The following is a 22,798-nucleotide window of genomic DNA, read 5'->3' on the forward strand; positions in this document are numbered from 1 at the left end:
TTCCTTCCTTCCTTCCTTCCTTCCTTCCTTCCTTCCTTCCTTCCTTCCTTCCTTCCTTCCTTCCTTCCTCCCTAGTACTGTTTGCTTCTGTCAGTCAGTAAATCAATAAGCATTTATTTATTTTTTACTTGTTTTCTTTCTTAATAACAACTCTAGGACAGAAGGGCAAGGGCGAGGCAAATGGGGTTAAGTAATCTTGTTCAAGTTCACTGAGCTAGGAAGTTTCTGAGACCAGATTGGAACCCAAGTCCTCCTAACTGGAGGCCTGGCACTCTATTCACTGAGCCACCTACCTGCCTCTAATAAGATGCATGAGGCAAGAGACCTTTGGGTTAAAAATCTGGTTCTGACACATACTAGCTTGCTTTCGGCTAATCATTTCTTTACTGTAAAAGCCAGATTGTATAAAGTTTTAGAACCAAATAGAGGACTTTATACCTTATCCTGGTAATAATAATAGCTAGCGTTTATATAGCTCTTTAAGGTTTGAAAGTGCTTTACAAATATCATCTCATTGGATCCTCACAACAACCCTGGAAGATAAGTTCTTCTTCTTCTTATTATTCCTATTTTACAAATGAGAAAATTGAGGCAAACCGAAATTAAATGACTTGCCCAGGTTCACATATCCAGTAAGTTTCTGAGGCTGGATTTGAACTCACGTCTCTCTGACTCTATGTCCACCACTCTGGCTCCTGTGCCACCTAAATGGAGAGCCAGAGAGGCCATAGAAAGAAAGCCAGTGTAGTTGGTTAAGTAGGGGAGCTGCATGGCCAGAGCTGAGCTCCAGGGACTTTGTCAGCAGTAATGAATGGCTTGGCCAAGGGCATGGTGATCTTTTTTTTGTCATGGAGTGACGTTGGCAGGTCATGGGAATTTAAGAGGTTGTTGAACTAGAAGAGGCTATTTAAAGAAACCCTGTCATGCACTCCGGAAGCCCGGAGTATTAGGAAAGAAGTTGGGGTGAAGAAAGACTGTGAAACATGAGAGAAAGTCCTTAAAAAGGAGGATCTTGTTGGCCGGGACAACATGGGGCTGGACATTTATATAGTGCATTAAGATCTTCAAACTGCTTTGTAGGCTTTACCTCATTTGAGCCTCATCCTAACCCGACTAGGAAGGTACTGAAAGAATCATTCCCATTTAACAGGTGAGAACACTAGAACATTTTCTCGAGGGGATGATAGGGATAGAGAAAGAATCCAGCAAGGGCAATGAGGGAGATAAGAGTTTCATTCCTACATCTTCTTCCGGCCACTTGTGACGGTGAGGGTGAGTGGGCGTGAGAAAAGGAGTTCCCCAATACTGTCAAGAGTGGACCAGTCACTGAACCCCCATTGCCCAGCCCTTCTTGCCACTCTTCTGCCTTAGAACACAGTATTGATTCTAAGAGGGAAGCGAAGGCTGTATCCCTCTGGTGGATGGGCCATGACAGGGACTCTTCTGAGAGTCAAAGCGAGGGGCTACATCCTCCCTTCCTTGCCACCCTTCTCCAACCCCAGCGCTTGGGCCCCTGAGTAAGGCCGTAACTCAGTATGCCAAGGACAGACTTTCTAAATTAGATCAAGATTGACCAAGGACAACATTTCCGTGGACAGTGGGAGGGAGGTCAGATGAGAAAAGGAAGAGGGGAAGGGAGGGAGGGATACAAGTTCCTGTTTATGTTTTAGCACTGGATGGACAAGATAGCACACAGAATGTCTTACATGTCTTACATGTCTACACATAAGGCATAGGATGTCTTACAAACATAATCTATCAGACAGAAGGGCAAGTCATAGGACTAAGGGGAAATGGACCTGGAGAGATTCATAAATCTGAGCCCTGGGTCTGTCAATAATGCTTCTGGACAGACTCCTTCCTGTCTTACAAACTTAGTGCCCATTTCTGTCAAGAAAGAATCATGGGGCCAGCTGGGTAGCTCAGTGGATTGAGAGCTAGACCTAGAGAGGAGAGGTCCTAGGTTCAAATCTGGCCTCAGACACTTCCCAGCTGTGTGACCCTGGGCAAGTCACTTGACCCCCATTGCCTACCCTTACCACTCTTCCACCTAGGAGCCAATACACAGTATTGACTCCAAGACGGAAGGTAAAGGTTTAAAAAAAAAAAAAAAGAAAGAAACATAACTGTAATGATGTGTCAAGAGATGGGATCACATTGGTATGCATACAGATATCCCTCTTTGTGCATATCTATCCATTCTGCTTGTGGTCTTTGATTGATTCTTTTATTTTAAACCCTTACCTTCCATCTTAGAATCAAAACTAAAATTACACAACCACTAAGTATCTGAGGCTGGATTTGAACTCAGGTTTTCCTTACTCTGGGCCCACCACATCATCCACTGAGTCTCCTTGATCTCTAACACATTCTTCTCTCACTTGACAATCTCACCAAAATAAATTCCCCAACACTTCTTCTTCTCCTTCATTTTTACCCCTCTCTCTTCTTATCTTCCTCCCTCTCTCCTTATTCTTTTCCCTTATTTCTTCCTTCCTTGCCTCTTCTGTCATTCCTCCCTTCTCACCATCTTCCTTCCTTCTCTTTTCTTCCCATTCTTCCTCTTCTTTCTTCTCCACCGTTGCCTCTTATTCCTCGTTTTACCTCCCTTCTTACCCCTCCTTGTACTCCTCTTAACTGTTTGGCTTATACAGCAAGGCCAGTTTCCCAAGCACCCAACAGACAGGATGGTACTCCTTACTTAGAGGTACTTGCTTCTCCCTGTAACCTTCTGGTCACACCTGCTTCTCCCTTCATTTCTCTCAATCCCACAGTGGTGGAAATGTCTAACATTTGTCTAGCACATCTGAGGCAGAGCATCCATTCTCTCATCCTCGTCCTACACAATACCTTGTTAGTATTGTAGCCTACCGAGTCGCAGAATCTCGTGATCAGACCTTTTCACGTCAGATGCTGTGACATCTTTTTTGTCACAGATACCCAGAGATCAGAAAAAGGATTATTGGCAAATGCATTCATGAGCACATTTGAACACACACACATGAGCCCAAATATACATGGGAACAGAGAGCCACTAGGACTTTTCCTTATCTCTAGTCCAGTCCATCCGATGTCAGCATAGCAATGAAAAGAGCGATGAATTAGGAATTAGCAGACAGGAGTTTGAATTCCAGGTCTAGTAGTCCTCTGACCGTAGACAAAGCATTTCCTGTGTGATTTGTGGAAAATGTGACATGTAAAAAACAAGGGGGTCAGGTTTACTGATCTTTAAGGTCTCTTCTGAGTCATTTCATCAGATCCTCCCATTGCACCCGCCTCTGCCGTGCCTGCACATAGCCCTGGGTCCTGGGCTAATGATGTATGCCTGGCCTTGGCCTTGAAATGGCATGATTTCCTCTTTAAACAGCATATGAGATGGGCTTGGAATCAGGCACAGACCAAGACTGAGAGAGAAGGAGATGAAGCGAGGAATAGAGTTAGGGCCACAGCTGCTCCGGGCACTGATTTGGAGGCCAGGAGGATGTCGGAGACTGGTGACAAGGGCTCTCCAGGAGACTCTCACGGATTCTGAGCCCTTATCTGGCTCTGTGAGGTCCTTCGAGGACATCCCCCAGAGCCAAGGCAACCCTTGGTTCAAGATGCTAAAGATGTGGAAGGAAAATGGCCTACAAAATTTTCATCTTGATTCCCAGAAGAAATTTCAGCAGTTGGGACCCATCTACAGGTAATACTATTTAAACTTCCCCACTTCTGTTCTTTGCATGGACTCCAGAGGGAATTCTGACCCTTGTCTTAGACTGAGCTGCTTATCCTAGTAAAATATCAACCTGTAACCCTGGCTATACTTTGAGTCTTGTTGCTGGGTCCACACTAAGCCCTGACCCAATGAGATCCCCCCAAAAGCCAAATTGTGGGAAACAAGAAACTGGGATGAGAGTGTAGGTGGCTCAGGGTTTTCTGTTCTCCCACTGCCAACCAGGGGAGATTGGTTCAGGCACCATGGCTGGAGGTGAAAACACTGAAGCAACATCTTTAGAAGGAAAGCTTAAGAGCCCTTTAACATAGGCAGGCAGGAAATACTGGTCTGCCTGTCTAGCAAAATCTTAAAAAGAGGACTCACGCTCTACAGGAAAGGATTTAAGTTAGACAGAAGGAAGACCTTCCTGGCCATCAGAGCTACTTGATCCCAGATCAAATGGTTGTAAAAGAAGCATTTTCCTAGTGTCTGATGAATAGGAAAAGCTTAATAAATGTCTGCGGATTTTTGTGCTTGATAGATTCAACGAACATTATTAAATGTCAGCAATGTGCTAGGGTGGTACAAAGCTTATGCCAGCTATGGTCTCTGTCTGTTATGATGAAGTTTGGAATCCAGTAGGAGGAGTTAAGAAAGAAGCACACATAACTATAAAACACCACATTATATTAAGCCTGCTTTAGGGAGGTTCAAACAAAAGAACATGTCAAAAGATAGCTGGTGGATGGTGAATAGTAAATAGTATCAGTGGATAGAGAGCCAGTCTTGGAGCTATGTACAAATGGAGATTTTGAACCTTGGACTGCATCCCCCATAAGTCCCTTAGTATTTCCCAAAATTCCCTTTCATCTCTCCTGCGCCTCCACATTTGCGTGGTCACGTTTGTATATAGTTTGCTGTAACTCCTCTCTCTCTTTTGCTCTCGGGAGTGGGCTGGTTAGTAGCTTTTAGTTTTCTTCGTTAGTTTATTACTAATAAAAATTTATAAATATAATATTTAGTATTTGTATATTAATTTTAATCTCCACAGCCAGGAGATCCGGATTCAAATCTGATTTCAGACATCTCCTAGCTGTGTGACTATGGTCAAGTCACTTAACTGCAATTGCTTAGCCCTTATGGCTCTTCTGCCTTGGAAGTGGCACTTGGTATCAGGTCTAAGATGAAAAGTAAGGGTTTAAAAAAGGGACATGTAAAATAAGGAGGGGGTAGTTTGCTGACTGGGCTGGATCAGAGAAAGCTCCTTACAGGGGGTAGCGTTTGAGCTGGACTTTGAAGGATGGAGAAGAATTCAACAGGAGCTCCAGATCAGAATCCCCTTCATGGTCCCAACCTCAAGATAGTCCTACTTGGAGAACACAGTCCTCACTGTCCAAGAGCCTCTGGACAAAAGGGAGCCACTGGTGCCTGTCATTTGGGAAGTGGAGGATGGCCAAGGTGAGTAACGAGACCCAATCCTGCCTGCTCCTGTTGCCTAAATTGCAGGGAGAAGGTGGGCACTTTCAGCACAGTGAACGTCCATCTGCCCCAGGATGCGGAGAAAGTGCTGAAGGCTGAAGGACCACTTCCCCAGAGGTTTGAGACGAAGCCCTGGTTAGTGCATAGACAGACCCGGAACCGCAAGCGTGGCATCTTCCTTCTGTGAGTGGCCAGGGCGGGGCTGGGAAGCAGCATAGAGACCCCAGGGAAGGAGGGGGGCCAAAGAAGAGGGAGACAGCTGGGGTTACCCAACTTCTAGGCAGGAATGGGACAGAGAGGAGTGGAGGGGACAAAGAGTTCCATCTCAGAGAATCCCTAGTCTGAGAGGCAGATATGAAAACTCAACCCAGAGCACGCCCTCCAGCAGGAGTCCCCATCTAGGAGGCTGGAGGGTGGAGGGGAGGAATGGGAGCTGACCTCTGGACATTTCAGTGGGTATCCAAACAAGCCTGTTCCAGTAGTAGTTGTGGAAGTCAGTCCTGTAGAGGGGGAGAATGGTCACAACTGGAATGGAATGGCATCAGCGGACGAGACATTCAGAGAGGTCCAGGCAGATAGCCAAGGTCTTTATAACCTGAAGGGAAGTCCGTGGAGGAGTGAAAGAGGAAAAGGAAGCAATCAAGGAGAGATAAATGAGTAGACTTTATCTGAGACTTAAGATAGGCTCTTCTATAATTTGGTTGTCTCTCAGGGTCATTTTATTCATTAGGCTGAAGCTGTCAACTTTCCCTGCTTCCTGGACTTCCTCCTCCTTTTAGAGAGAAACTTCTCTGATGGGTTCACAGACTCTCACAATCACAGAATCTCAGACTTGTTTCATTCTTTGTGCTTAATAATAGCTAGAATTGCTGTCGCCCTTTAAGATGTGCAAAATACAAATATTATCTCATTTATCCTCACAACACTCCTGTGAGGGGGAGGCTATCATTGCCCTCATTTTGTGGAGGGGGAAACAGAAACTCTAAGAAGTTAAATGACTTGCCTTTCATCACTCAGCTAATATGTGTTTGAGGAAAGATTTGAACTCATGTCTTTTGGTCTCTAAGTCCAGTGCCTTTTACTGAGATCTCTAGTGTCATATTCATAGAAGGTTCTTAAATTCAGCAAAACCTATCAGAGCAAGTTTTCCTTCTTGCATTAGTCTCTCTAACTTCATTTTGCCCATTATCCATAAGGAGTGAATTCCTATCAAAATACACTCTAGGGGCAGCTAGGTGACTAGGTGGACAGAAAGCCAGGCCTAGAGACTGGTACTCTGGGGTTCAAATATGGCCTCAGACAATCCTAGCTCAATGATACTGGGCAAGTCACCTAACCCACATTGTCTAACCCTTACTAGTCTTCTTCCTTGGAACTGATACCTACTAGTGATTCTAAGACAGAAGGTAAGGCTTTATTTTTATTTATTCACTTTTAATGTTTTATTTTCCTAATTACATGAAACAATAATTTTCAATATATGTTCTCTTATCTTATAAGATCCAAATTGTCTCCCTCCCTCCCTTCTTTCCCCCTTCCCGGAGATGGTAAGCAATTTGACTGGGTTATATGTGTATTATCGTGCAAAACATACTTCCATATTAGTTGTTGTTATAAAAGAATAATCACATATAACCAAAAACCCCAAATAAAAACACAAATGAACTAAAGTGAAAAATAGTATCTTCCATCTGCATTCCGACTCCAACCATTCTTTCTCTGGAGGTGGATAGAATCCTTTGTCATAAGTCAGAAGGTACAAGTTTTAGAGAAAAAAAAATGTATTCTGTTTCTAACCACCAGTCCTTAGTTTCTGTATTTGAAGCTATCCTGCAGAAATCCAACTCCCATTGGATCATAGAAACCATAGATTGGGCCCAGTCCTAGGTCAAGCAGTCAGCTGACTGAGCCACAAGCATTTGTTAAACACTTACTATGTATGAGGCATTTAGTGTCTCTCGAGGATACTATTGATTCTAAGGTGGAAGGCAACAGTTTTTATTTGAAGAAAAAGAGATTCAGTGTAAGGAAAGCAATAACGATGACCGCCATGTCAAAGTGGAATGGACTGCTTCTGGAGGAAATAGGTATCCCATGACTGAATAGGTCCTCTGGAAGAGATTGGATGCCACAGGGGCTGTTATTAGGAGGATTCCCACTTAGGTATGGTTTGGACTCCCTGCCCTCAAACTTCCATTCTAGCTTGGAGATTCTTCAGTTCTGTGACAAGATAGGGATTAAGACAAAAGGGAAATGGAGGGGAGGAAGGGAGTGGTACCAAAAATGCATACGGAGACAGAAGTTTACCAGCCTGTCATCTCAAACCCTTTCTTCCAGAAATGGGAAAGAATGGTTAAATGACCGCTTAAAGTTGAACCAGGATGTGCTCTCGCCAAGTGGTGCTGATCATTTCATTCCCTTGCTAAATACCATCTGCCAAGATTTTGTGCAACACTTGGACATGCGAATCCGGAGGAATGTTCGACAGTCCTTCACCTTCAACCTCAGGCCCTATATTTTCCAATTCACTTTGGAAGGTATGAAGAAGGGTTAGGGGTGAGGGGGGTGGTGGGGAAGTTCATGATTGGGGATAGTAATCATAAAAGACCTCTTTGAGAAGGTGAACTCAGAGCAGAATTTTGAACCAGATGGAAGGGGGTACAACGTGCCTGCAAGAAAGCTGAAGGATATTCAAGCTGAACAAAAGAAGTTGATGAACTATGAGATAGTTGAGTTTGGAAGAAGCCTGCTAGTTTGTCATCTTGAGGGAATGAGGTCTCTCTCCATAATTGCATTTTGTGTCTTCGGGAGAGATGTATTTGAAGGGGAGGAAAGAGAGAGTTGTGGGAGAAGAAAAATGAGGCTACATTTGAGAGGACTTAAGGCAGGAGAGATGTTGGTATCTGCTGACTAATAAGGTCTAGGATATCAAGTTGAGGAAGGCATCTGAGTTGACATCAGTTGACATCTGAAGATGGGTCAGAGGTAAAGCTAATGCCAGGGGAGAAGTGGGCAAGGAAGGAAGATAATGAGTTTAAGTTTTCACTAACATTTCAGGAAAAGGAGGCCGTGGAGGAGAGAGAGAATAACTAGTCATGGAGACAGGAGGTCCACAGAAATGCATTTTCACAAACTTAATGGATGAGCAAAAAAATGCATTTGTTAATAAGAGTTTATTACCAAGCACTGAGATTGGCCCTGGAGAGACAAATAAAAAAAGAAGATGGAAACAGTCCCTGCATTCAAGGAGTCCATTCTCTAATTGGGGAGGAATTATTTAAAAGAAAGTTTGTCTGGAGGGAGAATGGAAAAATCAGAAGTCTTAAGGGTGCTATAGCTTTAAGGGGCAGATTGCAAGACTGGTGGGTCCTTAGGTTGGCTAGATAGGTTAGGTAACAATGTTAAGGGCTGGAGAGTAAAGAATTTAGGGCAGATGGTAGGGCCCAGAAGACATTAAGAGGCAGTCATTGGGCAGATAGTAAAGTCTGATGTTCCTCCATCTTTTCAGAAAGAATAGCAATGGTGACTCTCATCTCATCTAGTTCCTGTGAATAGCCAAGCTGGGAGATAGAAATAGCAAGACTTGGCAGTTAACTGTATATTAGGAATGAGGGCAATGTATATTTGAAGATAACTCCAAGGTCAGAAGTCTGGGTATCTGGAAGTACCTCAACAGAAATAGGGAAGTTTGAGGATGGAACAGGTTTAGCATGAGAGGTAATGCATTCTCTTGGACATGTGGAGTTTGGGATGTCAATGGGACAGCTAGGTGGAGATAGCTGGCTGTTGATTGGTTCTGTGGAACTAGTGCTCAGGAGAGAGATGAGGCTAGATATATAAATTGGGGAGCTATATACATAGATATCATAACTGGATCATGGGAGTTAAGAGGCATAAAGGGAGAAGAGAAGAGGGCAGGAAATAGAACCATGAGGGCTAATATAGTGAGAGGACAGGACATGGATGATGACCAAACAGAAGAGCCTGAGAATGAGTAGGCTAGAGAGAGCAGTAACACCTAAGCCAGTGGTTCCCAAACTTTTTTGGCCTACTGCCCCCTTTCCAGAAAAATATTACTTAGCACCCCTGGAAATTAATTTTTAAAAAATTTTAATAGCAATTAATAGGAAAGATAAATGCACCTGTGGCCATCACCGCTCCCCTGGATCGCTGCAGCACCCACCAGGGGGCGGTGGCACCCACTTTGGGAATCACTGACCTAAGCCAAGGGAGGAGAGAGTATTTAGAAGGAGGTATGGGCAAGAGCATCAGAAACTGCCAAAGTCAAAAAGAAACACGACTTCTACTTGAGAGAGAGGAGCTACCAGTGTTATCAGGGGTGGGAAGGGGAGGAGAAGCAGTTGGGTATTTAAGAAGACAGGCAAGGGGCCTCACTCAGTCTTCTCTCTTTCCTCACTCTGTCCTACAGCAAGTGTCTATGCCTTGTATGGGGAACGCCTGGGATTGTTAAAGAGCAGCCCAAATCCTGATGCTTTGCAGTTCATCCAGGCCATAAATGCTATGATATCTTCCACACCCCTCCTTCTCTACACACCTGTGGCCCTGAGCCGATTGATAAATCCCAAGATGTGGGAAAAGCACTTTGAAGCTTGGGACTATATTTTCAAGTTTGGTGAGGAGGGCTTCCCTTAATGCTAACTCTGGTAGAGGTGGTAGGGAAGGTGTTGGGCCTGAGGAGAGAAGTGGGAAGTTGGGGAGTTGAGGTGAGGGAGGGTTCAAACTGATATATTTTAGAACATAGAACATTTTTTTCCTATTGGAGGGAAGATGAGACTATGAAGCACAGAATCTTTAAATTGGTGTATATTAGGGCATTGAATGTTAGAGCTGGGAGGAACCTGTAATGCAGGATTTATGCAAGATCTCTTGCAATTACAAAATTACCCTAGGAAATCCTATCAGTTGGGAGAATGGAACTTTGACCCAGCAGGTGCCAGTCCCAAGAGCTGACAGTTTGAGCTGGGATCATAAATACCCCTGCTGAACCAACCTGGGGGTTTTGATTTCCTTGACCTCACCCAGACACCCAGCTACCCCTTGACTTCCCTTGGGGACCCAGGAGGGATTGAGGGAGGTGGAACATGGGCAGGAAATTAGATTAGGTCAACCTAGCAATAGGGACACCCCTAAACCAATTCATCAGCTTCATCTGTCTAGCTGGTAGACCACATAACATCAGGGCAGTGTAAATTATCTCTGGCTGAGGGCTGAGTGTTCCCTCTGCCTGATCTTACCTTGACCATTGCTAGGCTGACCTAATCTAATTTCCTGCCCAGGTTCCACCTCCCTCAAGGGTAATTTTGTAAATGCAAGAGATCTTGCATAAATCCTGCATTATAACCCCCACAGCAGAGAACAGAGAGGTTCAGATTTTGGGTACAATTTCCTGGTATTTACTTGCTGTGCAATTCTAAGTAAGTTAATCTCTTTGAGTCTCAGTTTTCCCATTTGTAAAATGGGGAAAATAATACTTGCCTTACCTACTTCCAAGGCCTTTTTAAATTGGAGAAATAGAAGAATAAAGAGAGGAAGAGCGTGAGAGGGTAGGGAAATGGGAAAGGTAGAAGACTAGGGTCTATATTGGAAAGACAGAAAAGAATATCAATCTTGGGGTTGCCCAGGGTTATGAGAAAAAGGGCTCCATACTAGTATCCCTTCAATCTCTTTATTCCATTCTCCCTCCATCCCCTCTAGCTGACAAGTGTATTCAGAAAATCTACCAGGAGATGTGTTTGAATGGCTCACCTCAGTACTCGGGTATCATGGCTGAACTCATGGCAAAAGCTGACCTTTCTCTAGAAGCCATCAAAGCCAACATGTTGGAACTCACTGCTGGAAGCTTGGAAACGGTTAAAGCTCAACTGAGCAGCATTATTACATTTTTACCCACTCCCACTCCTCCCAGATACTTTGACACCCATTGCCCACTTAATGCCACATGCCCCCTCTAATGACCATTTTGATCCTCAGCATCTTCTCTTATGTCCATTCTGACCTCACTCATTGTCCCGGCTTGGGAACCTTCCTCCTTCCACCTCTCCTTTCTACTCTCCTTTTATGAATGTCTTCCTTCATTAGAATGTAAGCTCCTAAAGGGCAGGAACTTTCTTGATTGTTTGTGTTTCTATACCAGGCATGAGAGCAGTGCTTTGAACCACACTAAGTACTTAATAAAGTGTTTAAACTCTCTCTCTCTATCTGTCTCTGCCTCTTTACCCATTACCTATTTCCTATCTCTCTCGATCTGTCAATCTCTGTCTCTGTCTCTGTCTCTTTCTGCCTGCCTGTCTGCCTCCTCTGTCTTTGTCTCTCTGTCCCACCCCTGTCCATCTGTCTCACAGACTTTACTGCTCCAATGTCCTAAAGACAAATGATGATTGTGAGGAGCTAAAGGAAACCCCTGACCCCTTGGGCAAAGGAGGCCTCAGCTCAGACAAGATTGTAAACACCATATCCTCAGTGTCTATATTCAGGGCCTTGAAACTGGCAACTGAGGCAGGAGAGGAGGCCCCTACTGTTTCTCTAAAAGCCCTGGTCTTAGGGGGAGACATGGACCTTCACCTCAGGGGACAGTCTCCTGCCTCCAAGGATCTCTCTCTTGACCTGAGCCCTGCTCCTTTTACAGACCTCATTCCCTATGATGATAACCCTCTTTGAGCTGGCCCGGAACAAAGAATTACAGAATGCTTTGAGGAAAGAGAGTCTGGAGATCGAGACACATTTGGAAGAGAATCCAGCAAAATTGATTAAGGAACTGCCCTTGCTTCGGGCTGCCATCAAAGAGACTCTTAGGTTTGTGGGGTGAGGATGGAGGGTGGTAGGTTGGGTAGTAAGGGGATTGGCTGTAAAACCCAGAGACAGTGTCCCCCCACCCCCCATGGCCAAACTAGGAAGAAGGAAGAGACTATCTTTAATGCCCTTTTGTTATTCCCTTCTCATAGGCTAGTGCCTATGTAATTACCTCCCACTGAACTTTATTTCAGAAAAAGAGGTAAGGTGTCCTTGGGTAAGTCACTTAATTTCTTTGGATCTCTGTTTTCTCATTTGTAAGATGAAGGTCAAAATGGCATCTAAAGTCTCTGAATCTCTGATCTAAGACTCTTTAGAAGAGTGGCCCAATACCCAGAGCTGGGGGAGACTTCAAAGGTCTCTCAGACCCTAGTCCAGTGAAAAAATTCTCCCTAAATCTTCCCTGAAGGCTGATCATCTAGCTTCTTCAACACTTCCAGTGAGAAGGAGTTCAGTATATTTCATTAGCAATCCCCATATATCTTTGTAGCATTCCTGAGATTTAATTTTTTTTCTTATTTTAAACTGTTTTTTTTTGTAACTTCCTTTTTTAGGCCCATTTTTTCCTCTGGGGCTATATGGAACAAATCTGTTCCCTCAACCCCAGAACCATTCTACACATATTTGAAAACAGTCGATATAGATCACTCTAGTCTGAATAGTTCAGTTCCCTTCCAGTCACTTTCATCTGTGCAAAACAGCCTTTGATTCTGGAAAATCCCACTAAATATTTTATTTTGGGAGCTAGGTAAGGGATTAGAAGAGATGCCTTGCAAAGGGGTATGATGTGGGTTTTGGAGCAAACATGGTCTGATAGGAGATGGGAGAAGAAATGGGGAATAGGACCTTGGTAAAGGAGAAAGATTGATGAAGATGAGCTCATGATGGGCTAAAGGGCAACCTGGCTGGGTGGAGGGGAGAGTAATCAGCCTTCCTTGCTCTCCTCTGCAGGCTTTATCCCGTGGGCTTGATTATACAACGCTACCTGAACAGGGACACCATCTTACAGAATTACAGAGTCCCTGCTGGCGTGAGTCCGCACCACCCTGGCCCCCTGATACCTACCATCCTAGACTAATTTCCAGTCTACCACCCTCAATTCCTGCTTAGAATCATGACTAACTTAGAGTCCAAGGATATCACAGCTAGAAGGGTCATTAGAACTCAGAACATAGAATAAGAGAGCTGGACTGATCGAACTCTCCATGCTGGAAATTCAATTCATCCAACTTAAAAGCATGGTGCTGGGGGCAGCTGGGTGGCTCAGTGGATCGAGAGCCAGGTACTAGCTGGTACTAGGGATACAAGGGTACTTTGAAGATAAAAATTTGGATTTTAACAAGGAAAAATTTCCTACCCTGAAGAACCTTACTCTCTACTGATGAGAAAGAACATAAAACCATAGAACACAGAACTGGTAGGAGCCTAAAAACATACACCATCACAGTTGGGTGGGACCATAGATTATGGTAGTTCTAGGATCTTTCTTTTACTATTTATGTGGTTAGAACCCAGGACTCTTGACTGCCCAGGGTCTCCTGACTAACATGGTTCTTTACATACTGCTTCCCCTCTTTACCCCATGGATTCACTCACCATTCTTTATCTTTGCTGCCTATATGCTATCTCACACCCAAAGCCTCCGAGAAGCCTCCTAAAGACTATCAGGGGAGAAACCTGACCCTACTCTATTCCATCCCCCTCTATCCTCTATCCTCTTCCCAGACATTCCCTCCATCCCAACCTATTCCACTGCACCCTACTCCTGGCCCTGACCATCCTATCCGCCTTACAGACCCTGGTTCAAATCATACTGTACTCCATGGGGCGTAGCCCAGAAGTGTTTTCCCAGCCTGACTGCTATGACCCTTCGCGTTGGCTAGTCCCTAACACTGACCAGGTGAATAATCAGGTCTCCAATTTCCGCTTCTTGGCCTTTGGTTTTGGGATTCGCCAGTGCATCGGACGCAGGCTAGCTGAGGCTGAAATGATCCTCTTCTTGCACCATGTGAGTGAACTGGGTAGAGGTCACACCACCCAGTTTGGTGGGGTTGAGGGGGGGACAATTGGGGTTGCAGTTGGGAGGGGGGAAGAGTGTAAGGATTTTAAAGCTAGAAGAGACTTTCAGAAGTCACATGGCTCAACCCTAACCTGAATTCCCACCCCATGATTATCCAGCCTTTGGTTCGATATCTGAAGGGACAAGTAGCTCACAACCTCTCTGAGGTATCCCACTAGACTACTGGCTACCTCTATTTCTTGTAAAAGTCTTTATATTGAGCTGACATGTTCTTCTCTATGACTTCTACTCATTGGTCCAAGTTCTGCTTTTTAGGACCAAGGAGAACACATGTAACTCCTCATTTGTCCATGTTATCCTTTCAGAAATGAAAAGGCAATGCTCACCTTTCCCTTTAGTTTGTTCTCCAAGACAAACATTTCTAGAAGTTTTGGAGAAGTTGGGTCAGGGGGATGTCTCTGGGAAGCTACAAGTCCTGTAGAGGGATGGTACAGGAGAAGAGTAGACAGCGACCCCATTAAACAGAAAACTGGTGGGGGAGCAGGGAATAAAGGAATGGAGCAGACTCCTCAAGAGAAAAGGGGAAGGCTCCCAGGATTCTGGGAGCCACAATCTAGGTCTGCAGTAGCAGTAGATTTGAACTTCATCTATTTGTTTCAGGTTCTGAAAAATTTCCAGGTGGAGACCTTATGTAAGGATGACCTGAACTTGTGCTTTCGCTTCGTCCTTCATCCAAAATCCTTCCCACTCTTTACCTTCAGTGTCCTCAACTGATCTTGTCAACGTGCTTCCATGGCTAGAAGCCCTGTCTGACCCCACTCCTTGTCACCTAACCTAAACTGAGTCTCCCAATCCCTTAGAATTTAACAGTGTTGAAGTTGAAATGAAAAGAATTAGATCTAAGTCATGGCTCTGTTATTTATTAGCTGTGTGTCTCTGGGGCAAACTGCTTGTGGATTCACATCTCTGGAATCATTTTCCATCTCCGTTTCATGAGGGAGTTGGATTAAATGATTTCTTGGGTATTTTCCCATTTTATGGTCTATATTTCTTCAATGCTTTTAGAGTTTCAACACACATTCCCTACAGTAACATTTACAGTGCAAATATTATTTCCCCTATTTTGTAGTTAAGGAAATAAAGGTTTAGAGAGATTTGTCCAAGGTCACCTAGGTAGTCATTACCAGATCGGAGTTCTAATTGAGACATTCTGATTTCAAGTTCACATGAACAAGCGTTCTTTAGTAGAGGTGTCAGACATGCAACCTGAGCTTGAGTGCAGTGGAACCTTTGGGAGATATCAAATCAAATAAATTTCAAAAAATTTAAAAGACATAGATAATGTTATTTTGTGGTTTTCTAATTCAATGTATGCCCCTCAGGGATTATCTGATTCCTTGGCCATAATGGGGCAGCTAAGTGGTGCAATGGATAGAATAATGGGCTTGGAATCTGGAAGACTCATCTTTGTGAGTTCAAATCTGGCCTCAAACACTTAGCAACTGTGCGACCCTGGGCAAATCACTTAACCCTTTTCCCCCCAGTTTCCTCATCTATAAAATGAGTTGAATAAGGAAAAGGCAGACCAATCTGGTATCAAACCCTAAATGAGACCATGAAGATTAGGATACAATTGAAAAAGGACTGAATTGCAAACAGCATTCTTTTCTAAGTTCACAGAACACCATATTCTCAGATCAGAAAGGGATTTATAAGGCCATTCACTCCAACCCATATAGGAAGAAGAGCTTCCTCCATAATGTCCCTAAGAAGAGTTTATTCCCTTCAAAGAGGAAGACTTCCCAATAAGATCAGGAATGAAGCAAGGATACCCATTTTCTCCACTATTATCTAATATTATATTAGAAGTGCCAGCTTTATCAATAAGGCAAGAAAAATTAATTGAAAGAATTAAAGAAGGTAGTGATGAAACCAAACTATATCTCTTTACAGATGATACAATGTTATTCTTAGAGATCCTAAAAAATCAACTAAAATATTTGAAATAATAACTAGCAAAGTTGCAAGATACAAAATAAATCCACATAAATAATTCCTATGTATTACCAACAAAGTCTTGCAGCAAGAGTTGGAAAGAGATATTCCATTTAAAATCACTCTAAACAATATAAAATACCCAGTAATCTACTTGCCAAGGCAAACACAAGAATTATATGAATACAAGAATATAATACTTTTCACATAAATAAAATCAGATTTGAACAATTGGAAAGATATTAATTGCTCTGGGGTAGGCTGAGCTAATATAATAGGAATGACAATTCTATCTAAATCAATTTATTTATTCAGTACTATGCCAACCAAAATACCAAATAATTATTTTTTAGAACTAGAAAAAATAATAACAAAATTCATCTGGAAGAACAAAAGGTCAAGAATATCAAAGGAATTAATAAAAAAAAATAATGAAGGAAGGTGGCCTAGCAGTACCAGATCTCAAACTGTACTATGAAGCAGCAATCATCAAAACAACCTGGTACTGGCTAATGAAGAGAATGTTAGATCAATGGAGTAGAATAAATACACAACATGTAGGGGTAAATGACCTTAGCAATCTAGTGTTTGATAGATCCTAGCTTTTGGAATAAGAACTCACTATTTAACAAAAACTACTTGGAAAATTGGATAACAGTATGGCAGAAATGAGGTATAAATCAACATCCCATATCCAATACCAACAGAAGGTCAAAATGGATATATGATTTAGATATAAAGAGTGATAACATAGCTAAATTAGGGGAACACAGAAGAGTTTATCTGGCAGATCTTTGGAGAAGAGAAGGATTTATGACCAAACAAGAGTTAGAGAGTATTACAAGATATAAATTGAATAATTTTTATTATATTAACTTATAAAGCTTTTGTACAAATAAAACTAAAGTAAACAAGACTAGAAGGGAAATAACTGGGAAAATTTTTTATGACATGTCTCTGATAAAGTTCTAATTTCTCAAACGTATAGAGAACTAAGTCAAATTTTTAAGAATACAAGCCATTCCCCAATTGACAAATGGTCAAAGGATATGGACAGTTTTCAGATGAAGACATCAAAGTCATCAATAATCATAAGAAAAAATGTTCTAAATTATTCTTGATTAAAGAAATGCAAATTAAAACAACACTGGGGTAACACCTTACACTGATCATATTGACCAATAAGGCAGTAAAGGAAAGTGTAAATGTTGGAGGGGATGTGACAAAATTGGACACTAATACATTGTTGGTGGAGTTGTGAACCAATCCAACTCTTCCGGAGGGCAATTTGGAACTATGCCCAAAGAGCAATAAAACTGTGCATACCCTTTGATCTGGTAATACCACTACTGGTCTGTAACCCAAAGTGATGATAAAAAAAAGGGGAAAGGACTATTTGTACAAAAATATTTATATCAAGCTTTTTTGTAGTGTCAAAGAATTAGAAATTGAGGGGATGTCCATCAACTGGGTAATGGTTGGACAAATTGTGGTGCATGTTGGTGATGGAACATACTATTGGGCCATAAGAAATGATAAGGAAGATGATTTCAAAAAAAATTGGAAAGATTTGCAGGAACTGATGCAGAGCAAAATAGGCAGAACTAGGAGAACACTGTACACAATAACAGCAATATTGTAAAATGATTATCTGCGAAAACTTGGCTACACTCAGCAATGCAATGATCTGGGACAATACTGAAAGACTCATGAAGAGAAATGCTATCCAACTCCAGAGAAAGAACTGTTAGAGTCATCCTTCACATCAGTGTATTTATGTTTTTATTTTGGGGTTTTGGTTATGTATAAGTGTGCTCTTACACAATGTGGAACACCAATATGGAAGTTTTTGCATAACAATAAAAAAGAATAGAAGAGTTCACTCCATCATGAGATCAGGGAGAAAGCTATGAGTCTGGTGCTATCACCTTAAGTAGGGCTATCTATCAGCTCTCTCACTGAACTGATCTGGGTGCCACAGGTAGGAAGGATATTGACAAAGTGGAATAGTCATCAGGATGGGAAAAGGAATTGATTGAAAACATGTTATACTAGGATTGAAAGTGAGGATGCTTTGCTGGGAGAAGAAAAAACTTCAAAGGATGTATAATAACTTTCTCCAAATATTTAAAGGGTGGCTCTATGGAAGACATGAGGATTTTTTGGTGAGGCTTCATAAGGCAACAGGTGGAGCAATGACATGAAGTTACAAAGAGATTTTTGTTGTTCAGTCTTTTCAGTTGTGTCTGACTCACCCAATTTTGGGGTTTTCATGGCAAAGAGAAAGGAATGGTTTGCCATTTCCTCTCCAGCTCATTTTCCAGATGAGGAAACTGAGGTAAATAGGATTAAGTGATTTATCCAGAGTCACACAGCTAAAGTCTCTAAGGCTGGATTTGAATTCAGGTGCTCCTGATTCTAGGCTTGACATTCTCTTCATTGTGCCACCTAAGGCCAGGGGGTGGTTGGGGAGATACTTTCTAATAATTATTGGTATTCCAAAGTAGAATGGAATGTCTCTTGGGAGGAAATGTGTTCCTGGTTAAGACCCCTGAGGTTTTAAAAGGAAGATCAGAGGATCACTTGCTGAACATACTATAGTGTGGATTATAGTCACCTAGATGACCTCTGAGGTCTTTTTCCATTTAAGATTCTCTCATTCTCTAATTCTATGAGTTTCACTGTTCTCTGCCCTGGACAGGCCACAGCTAGAGTATTGAGTCCTAGTGTAGATGTCATGCTTATGGGAAAACTAACAAATTAGATTTGACAAATTAAATTTAAGTAAGGGTTTGACTAAGGCAGTGGTTCCCAAACTTTTTTGGCCTACCGCCCCCTTTCTAGAAAAAATATTACTTAGCCTCCTGGAAATTAATTTTTTTAAAAAAAAATTTTAATAGCAATTAATAGGAAAGATAAACGCACCTGTGGCCATCACCGTTCCCCTGGATTGCTGCAGCATCCACCAGGGGGCAGTGGCACCCACTTTGGAAATCACTGGACTAAGGGATATTGAGAATATCTTCTTACCCTAGTTGGAATGTGGACTTTTATGCATAAAAACAACCTTCAAAACTTTTAAGTCTGACATAGTCCTGAGAAATCTTTGGTAGCTTAGTCTATGTTAGTCCAAAGTGATTTTTTTTAAAAAAGGCCCTTTGCATATGGATTCTTCAATGCACACATTTCTCTTGGTCAGAAACAACATCTTCTTTTCATATTTTCTTACTTTGCTTCTCATGCATGGGCAATTAGGCAACTAGGTGTCATAGTGGGTCAGAATGCTGAACCTGGCATCAGGAAAGCCTGATTTCAGTCTGCTTCAGATACTTAGCTCTGTGATACCAGGCAAATCACTCCACCTCTCTCAGGCTCAGTTTCTTCATCTGTAAAAAGGTCATAATAATACCTACTTTCTAAAGTCGTTGTGGGCATCAAAAGAGATAATATATTTATAATGCTTTTCAAGCTTTTAAAGCACTTTATATAGTTAGCTATTCTTATTATGAACGTTATTTGTGTAAAATAAGTTCCTCCCCACTTTTCCTTAGTGTATTCTTCTTTTCCTTCCTTTTCTTTCCCTTCTTTAAACAAACAAAATATAACAAAAGCATGCTGATGCCTTTTGTCTGTCTCATTTATTTCCCTCTGTGATCATTGAAAACATTATGATTCTGAAGGCACTGTGTGCTGTGTGTGTGCTGAAGCTGATTTGTGTGCTGAAGCTGATTTGTATTACCTCACAAAAGCTGACTGTTAAATTTTCAGTGTGAGCATTTTCAGGGCTTAATTAATTGTTTTATTGGTTGTCTAGACTTAAGAATATGGTAGAGAAACTGTTAACAATGCAGAATAATCTTGAAAGTGTTTTTTACATACTTCTTTCTGAGACCTAGCTCTTAAAAATATCTACTAACGTAACTGAAAAAGAAAAAAAATAATTAACTAGCACATTCCTGGATGGCATCTTCTCTTCTTTTAGAATATAAACACTGTATCATTGTTTGCTCAAATATATTTGTTTTTCTAAATTTCTCTGGTTTTGCATGTCAGAGTTTCTAATAAGCCTTTATCTTTTCACCAGGAATGCTTGAAAGTCCATTCTCTTATGTAAAAAATCCATTTCTCTCTGTGAGATTATATTCATTCTTTCAGGGTGTCATTTGTGATTTTAAGCCTTTTTCTTATTCCAGCATATTCCAAGATATCTTCTTCTTTATATTAGTTGCTAGTCTTTGTGATCTTGACCATTTCCTTGGTACTTCAACTTTTTTAAGGCAGTCATTGTATTTTTATTTGACTTGGAAAGCATGAATTTTGGCGACGATTGTTTCCAGGTGACTTTAGTTTGGAGTTATATTTTTTCAGGAGATGATTGGTTGATTCTTCCTTTTTTTTTTTCATTTGCCCTCTGATTCTAATAGATTAGGAAAATTTGGTGTTATGTTTTCTTGAAATATGGTTTAGAACAGTGATGGGTAAACTTTTTAAAGAGAGGGCCAAAGGAAAGGTAATGTCAGTCTTGTTTCTAAGGTAACTCTTTCAAAGTTTCATTGTATTGTATCCTACTCATTGTATTTGTCAGATTAGGAATAATGTCCCGGATAGGACATTTCTGGGGGCTGCATCTGGTTTGCCCATCACTGGTCTAGATGATTATTTGGTTATGATCTGGGGGAGATTCTGATTTTAAATTAGTCCATAAACCATTTTGCAGATTAATTGTTTTTGGTAGCAGATACCTTCTATTTTTCAATCTTTTGACTTAATTAATATATACATATACGAATACACATAAACATATATATTTATGCATGTATTATAACAAAGTCAAATATACATAGATTAGATTTTTGTTTATATTTATGCATTTGAATCTGTTTATTTGCTTTATGAATATATATTCATATATGTATATATTTATATCATATACTACATATATAGATATCCATTTTTATATATATAGTATGCATCCACGATGAAAAATTAAGTTCTGTTTTTTCATTCTATTTTTCAAGAGATTCTACTACTTAGGTAAAGATTTCTATCTCTTGTTGTAAGCAATTTATTCTACTGTTTTTTTTTTCCTGCTGAAACTCTAATTTCATTTTTTTAATCTTTGACAACACTTGCAGTCCACTCTTATAGTCATGTGGGCAAGTGTTAGGAATAAAATTGATATAGATGGATATATTAAAAATATTTAATAGTTTATTTAAAGCCATATTGGTAATTAAGAAGGCCATGTTCCTGCTAAGATCTAATTCAAATGCCCCGCCATTACTTCTGCCCACTTGGCTTGTTCCGTAGGAAAGAGAGCGTCCCAATCAAGTTTTCCCTATTTAAGTTTCTGTTTACGTTGTCTTACTTCACCACATAAGGGGAGAAAGCCCGTTCAATCATGGGAAATGTAGTTCTCAAGTCCCCTAAGTGTCCACAGGAAGTTTATATCATGGATCTTGATATTAAGACCAAGGACCCCAAATTTCCAATATCATACAAGTCTCCGTCACCCCTCCCTTCTCCTTTTTTTTTTTTTTAATCTTTGGAGAACTTTCTTCCAGTTGTTGTGTGGTTACTCTATTGTATTTGCCTCTCTGCATTCTCTTAAGGCACAGTATTTCTTTGCTGTGTTCAGTGTTTCCTTCTGTTTATTCTTATCTCCACTCTCTGAGGTGCCTGTTATTGAGACTTGATGCTTTGACTAATTCCCTCTGGCACTCTTGGATGGCTTGAGTAGGACTTGCTTGGTGCAATCCATCCTATAGTATGGATGCCTCTATCGTCAATCTAGAGAGCATGCCTGGTATTGGGCTCCACTGCCTTGCTCCAATCTCTGCCTTCTCTTTCAGTCTCCTGTATTATTACTCTCTTGGCCAGACTCTGCCTCCTTGTCCTTGCAGGATCTCCAGCTGAGAATTCGGTCCGCCTTCTGCTGTGGCCATGATGAATCCTGGTTGGATGTTGGGAATCCGGCTGGTCTCAGCTGTACTATACAACACAACCCCTCTGCGACCGAAGCAGAGGCATTCACCTGGCCCCGTTTCCCGCAATGACTCTTGGTGTTCTGGGGAGCATATGGCGAGACTCTTCTTTTCCTTTGGGAGATACTTCTGTCTGACAGTCTAGGCTCAGGATCTAACTGCGCATCCTCAATTACCAGAGTTCTCACCGGCTGTTCAGGATCCTGGATGGCTTTCGTCCATTTGCAGGAGCTCATGAATCTCTTCTCCTTGCCTTTACTAGTTTCTCTATTAGTTAACCTAGCATTTTTTGGTTTCTCTGGAATGTCTCCTCTTCTCCCCATCCCAGCAGACTTGTGATCATCTTTTATTCATTTCTGGAACAGAATGAGAAACTTATTTGTGTTTCTTTCTGTTTTTTGATATCACCAATCTGTCCAGGGTCCTTATGGGCAGCTAGGTGGTAGAGTGGATAGAGTGCTGGACGTGGAGTCAAGAAGACCCATCTTTGTACGTTCAAATCTGGCTTCAGACACAACTAGATGTGTGACTTTGAGCAAGTCACTTATCTCTATTTACATCAGTTTCCTCATATATAGAATGAACTTGGAAAAGGAAATAGCAAAGTGTCTGAGACCAGAGTTGAATGTACAAAGATGGGTCTTCTTGACTCCAAGCCCAGCACTCTATCCACTCCATCTCCTAGCTACCCATAAGGACCCTGGACAGATCAGTGATATCAAAAAACAGAAACACAAATAAGTCTCTCATTCCGTTTCAGAAATGCCTGACAGATGATCACTAGTATCTTTGCCAAGAAAACCCCAAGTGGGT

The 22,798-nt window shown here is 41.6% G+C and overlaps 1 protein-coding gene across 1 annotated transcript; it reads left to right on the forward strand.

Moving 5' to 3' along the window:
- Nucleotides 1-3,419: 3,419 nt before the first annotated feature.
- LOC123255806 (cytochrome P450 11B1, mitochondrial-like) lies at nt 3,420-14,849 on the forward strand. The gene is made up of 9 exons (XM_044684539.1): nt 3,420-3,685; nt 5,204-5,359; nt 7,514-7,713; nt 9,606-9,809; nt 10,892-11,046; nt 11,823-11,989; nt 12,938-13,016; nt 13,782-13,994; nt 14,667-14,849. Exons 1-9 carry the CDS (start codon nt 3,420-3,422, stop codon nt 14,778-14,780), a joined length of 1,554 nt encoding a protein of 517 aa, XP_044540474.1. The 3' UTR covers nt 14,781-14,849.
- Nucleotides 14,850-22,798: the final 7,949 nt, after the last annotated feature.

Source organism: Gracilinanus agilis, chromosome 1 (genome assembly GCF_016433145.1).
Source record: "Gracilinanus agilis isolate LMUSP501 chromosome 1, AgileGrace, whole genome shotgun sequence".
NCBI classification, from domain to species: Eukaryota; Metazoa; Chordata; class Mammalia; order Didelphimorphia; family Didelphidae; genus Gracilinanus; species Gracilinanus agilis.

Coding starts and splice junctions, on each gene's coding strand:
- LOC123255806 (XM_044684539.1), top strand. CDS start 3,420: ATGAAGCGAGGAATAGAGTTAGGGCCACAGCTGCTCCGGGCACTGATT. Junction 3,686..5,203: donor CAGTTGGGACCCATCTACAG/GTAATACTATTT, acceptor CCTAAATTGCAG/GGAGAAGGTGGGCACTTTCA. Junction 5,360..7,513: donor AAGCGTGGCATCTTCCTTCT/GTGAGTGGCCAG, acceptor CCTTTCTTCCAG/AAATGGGAAAGAATGGTTAA.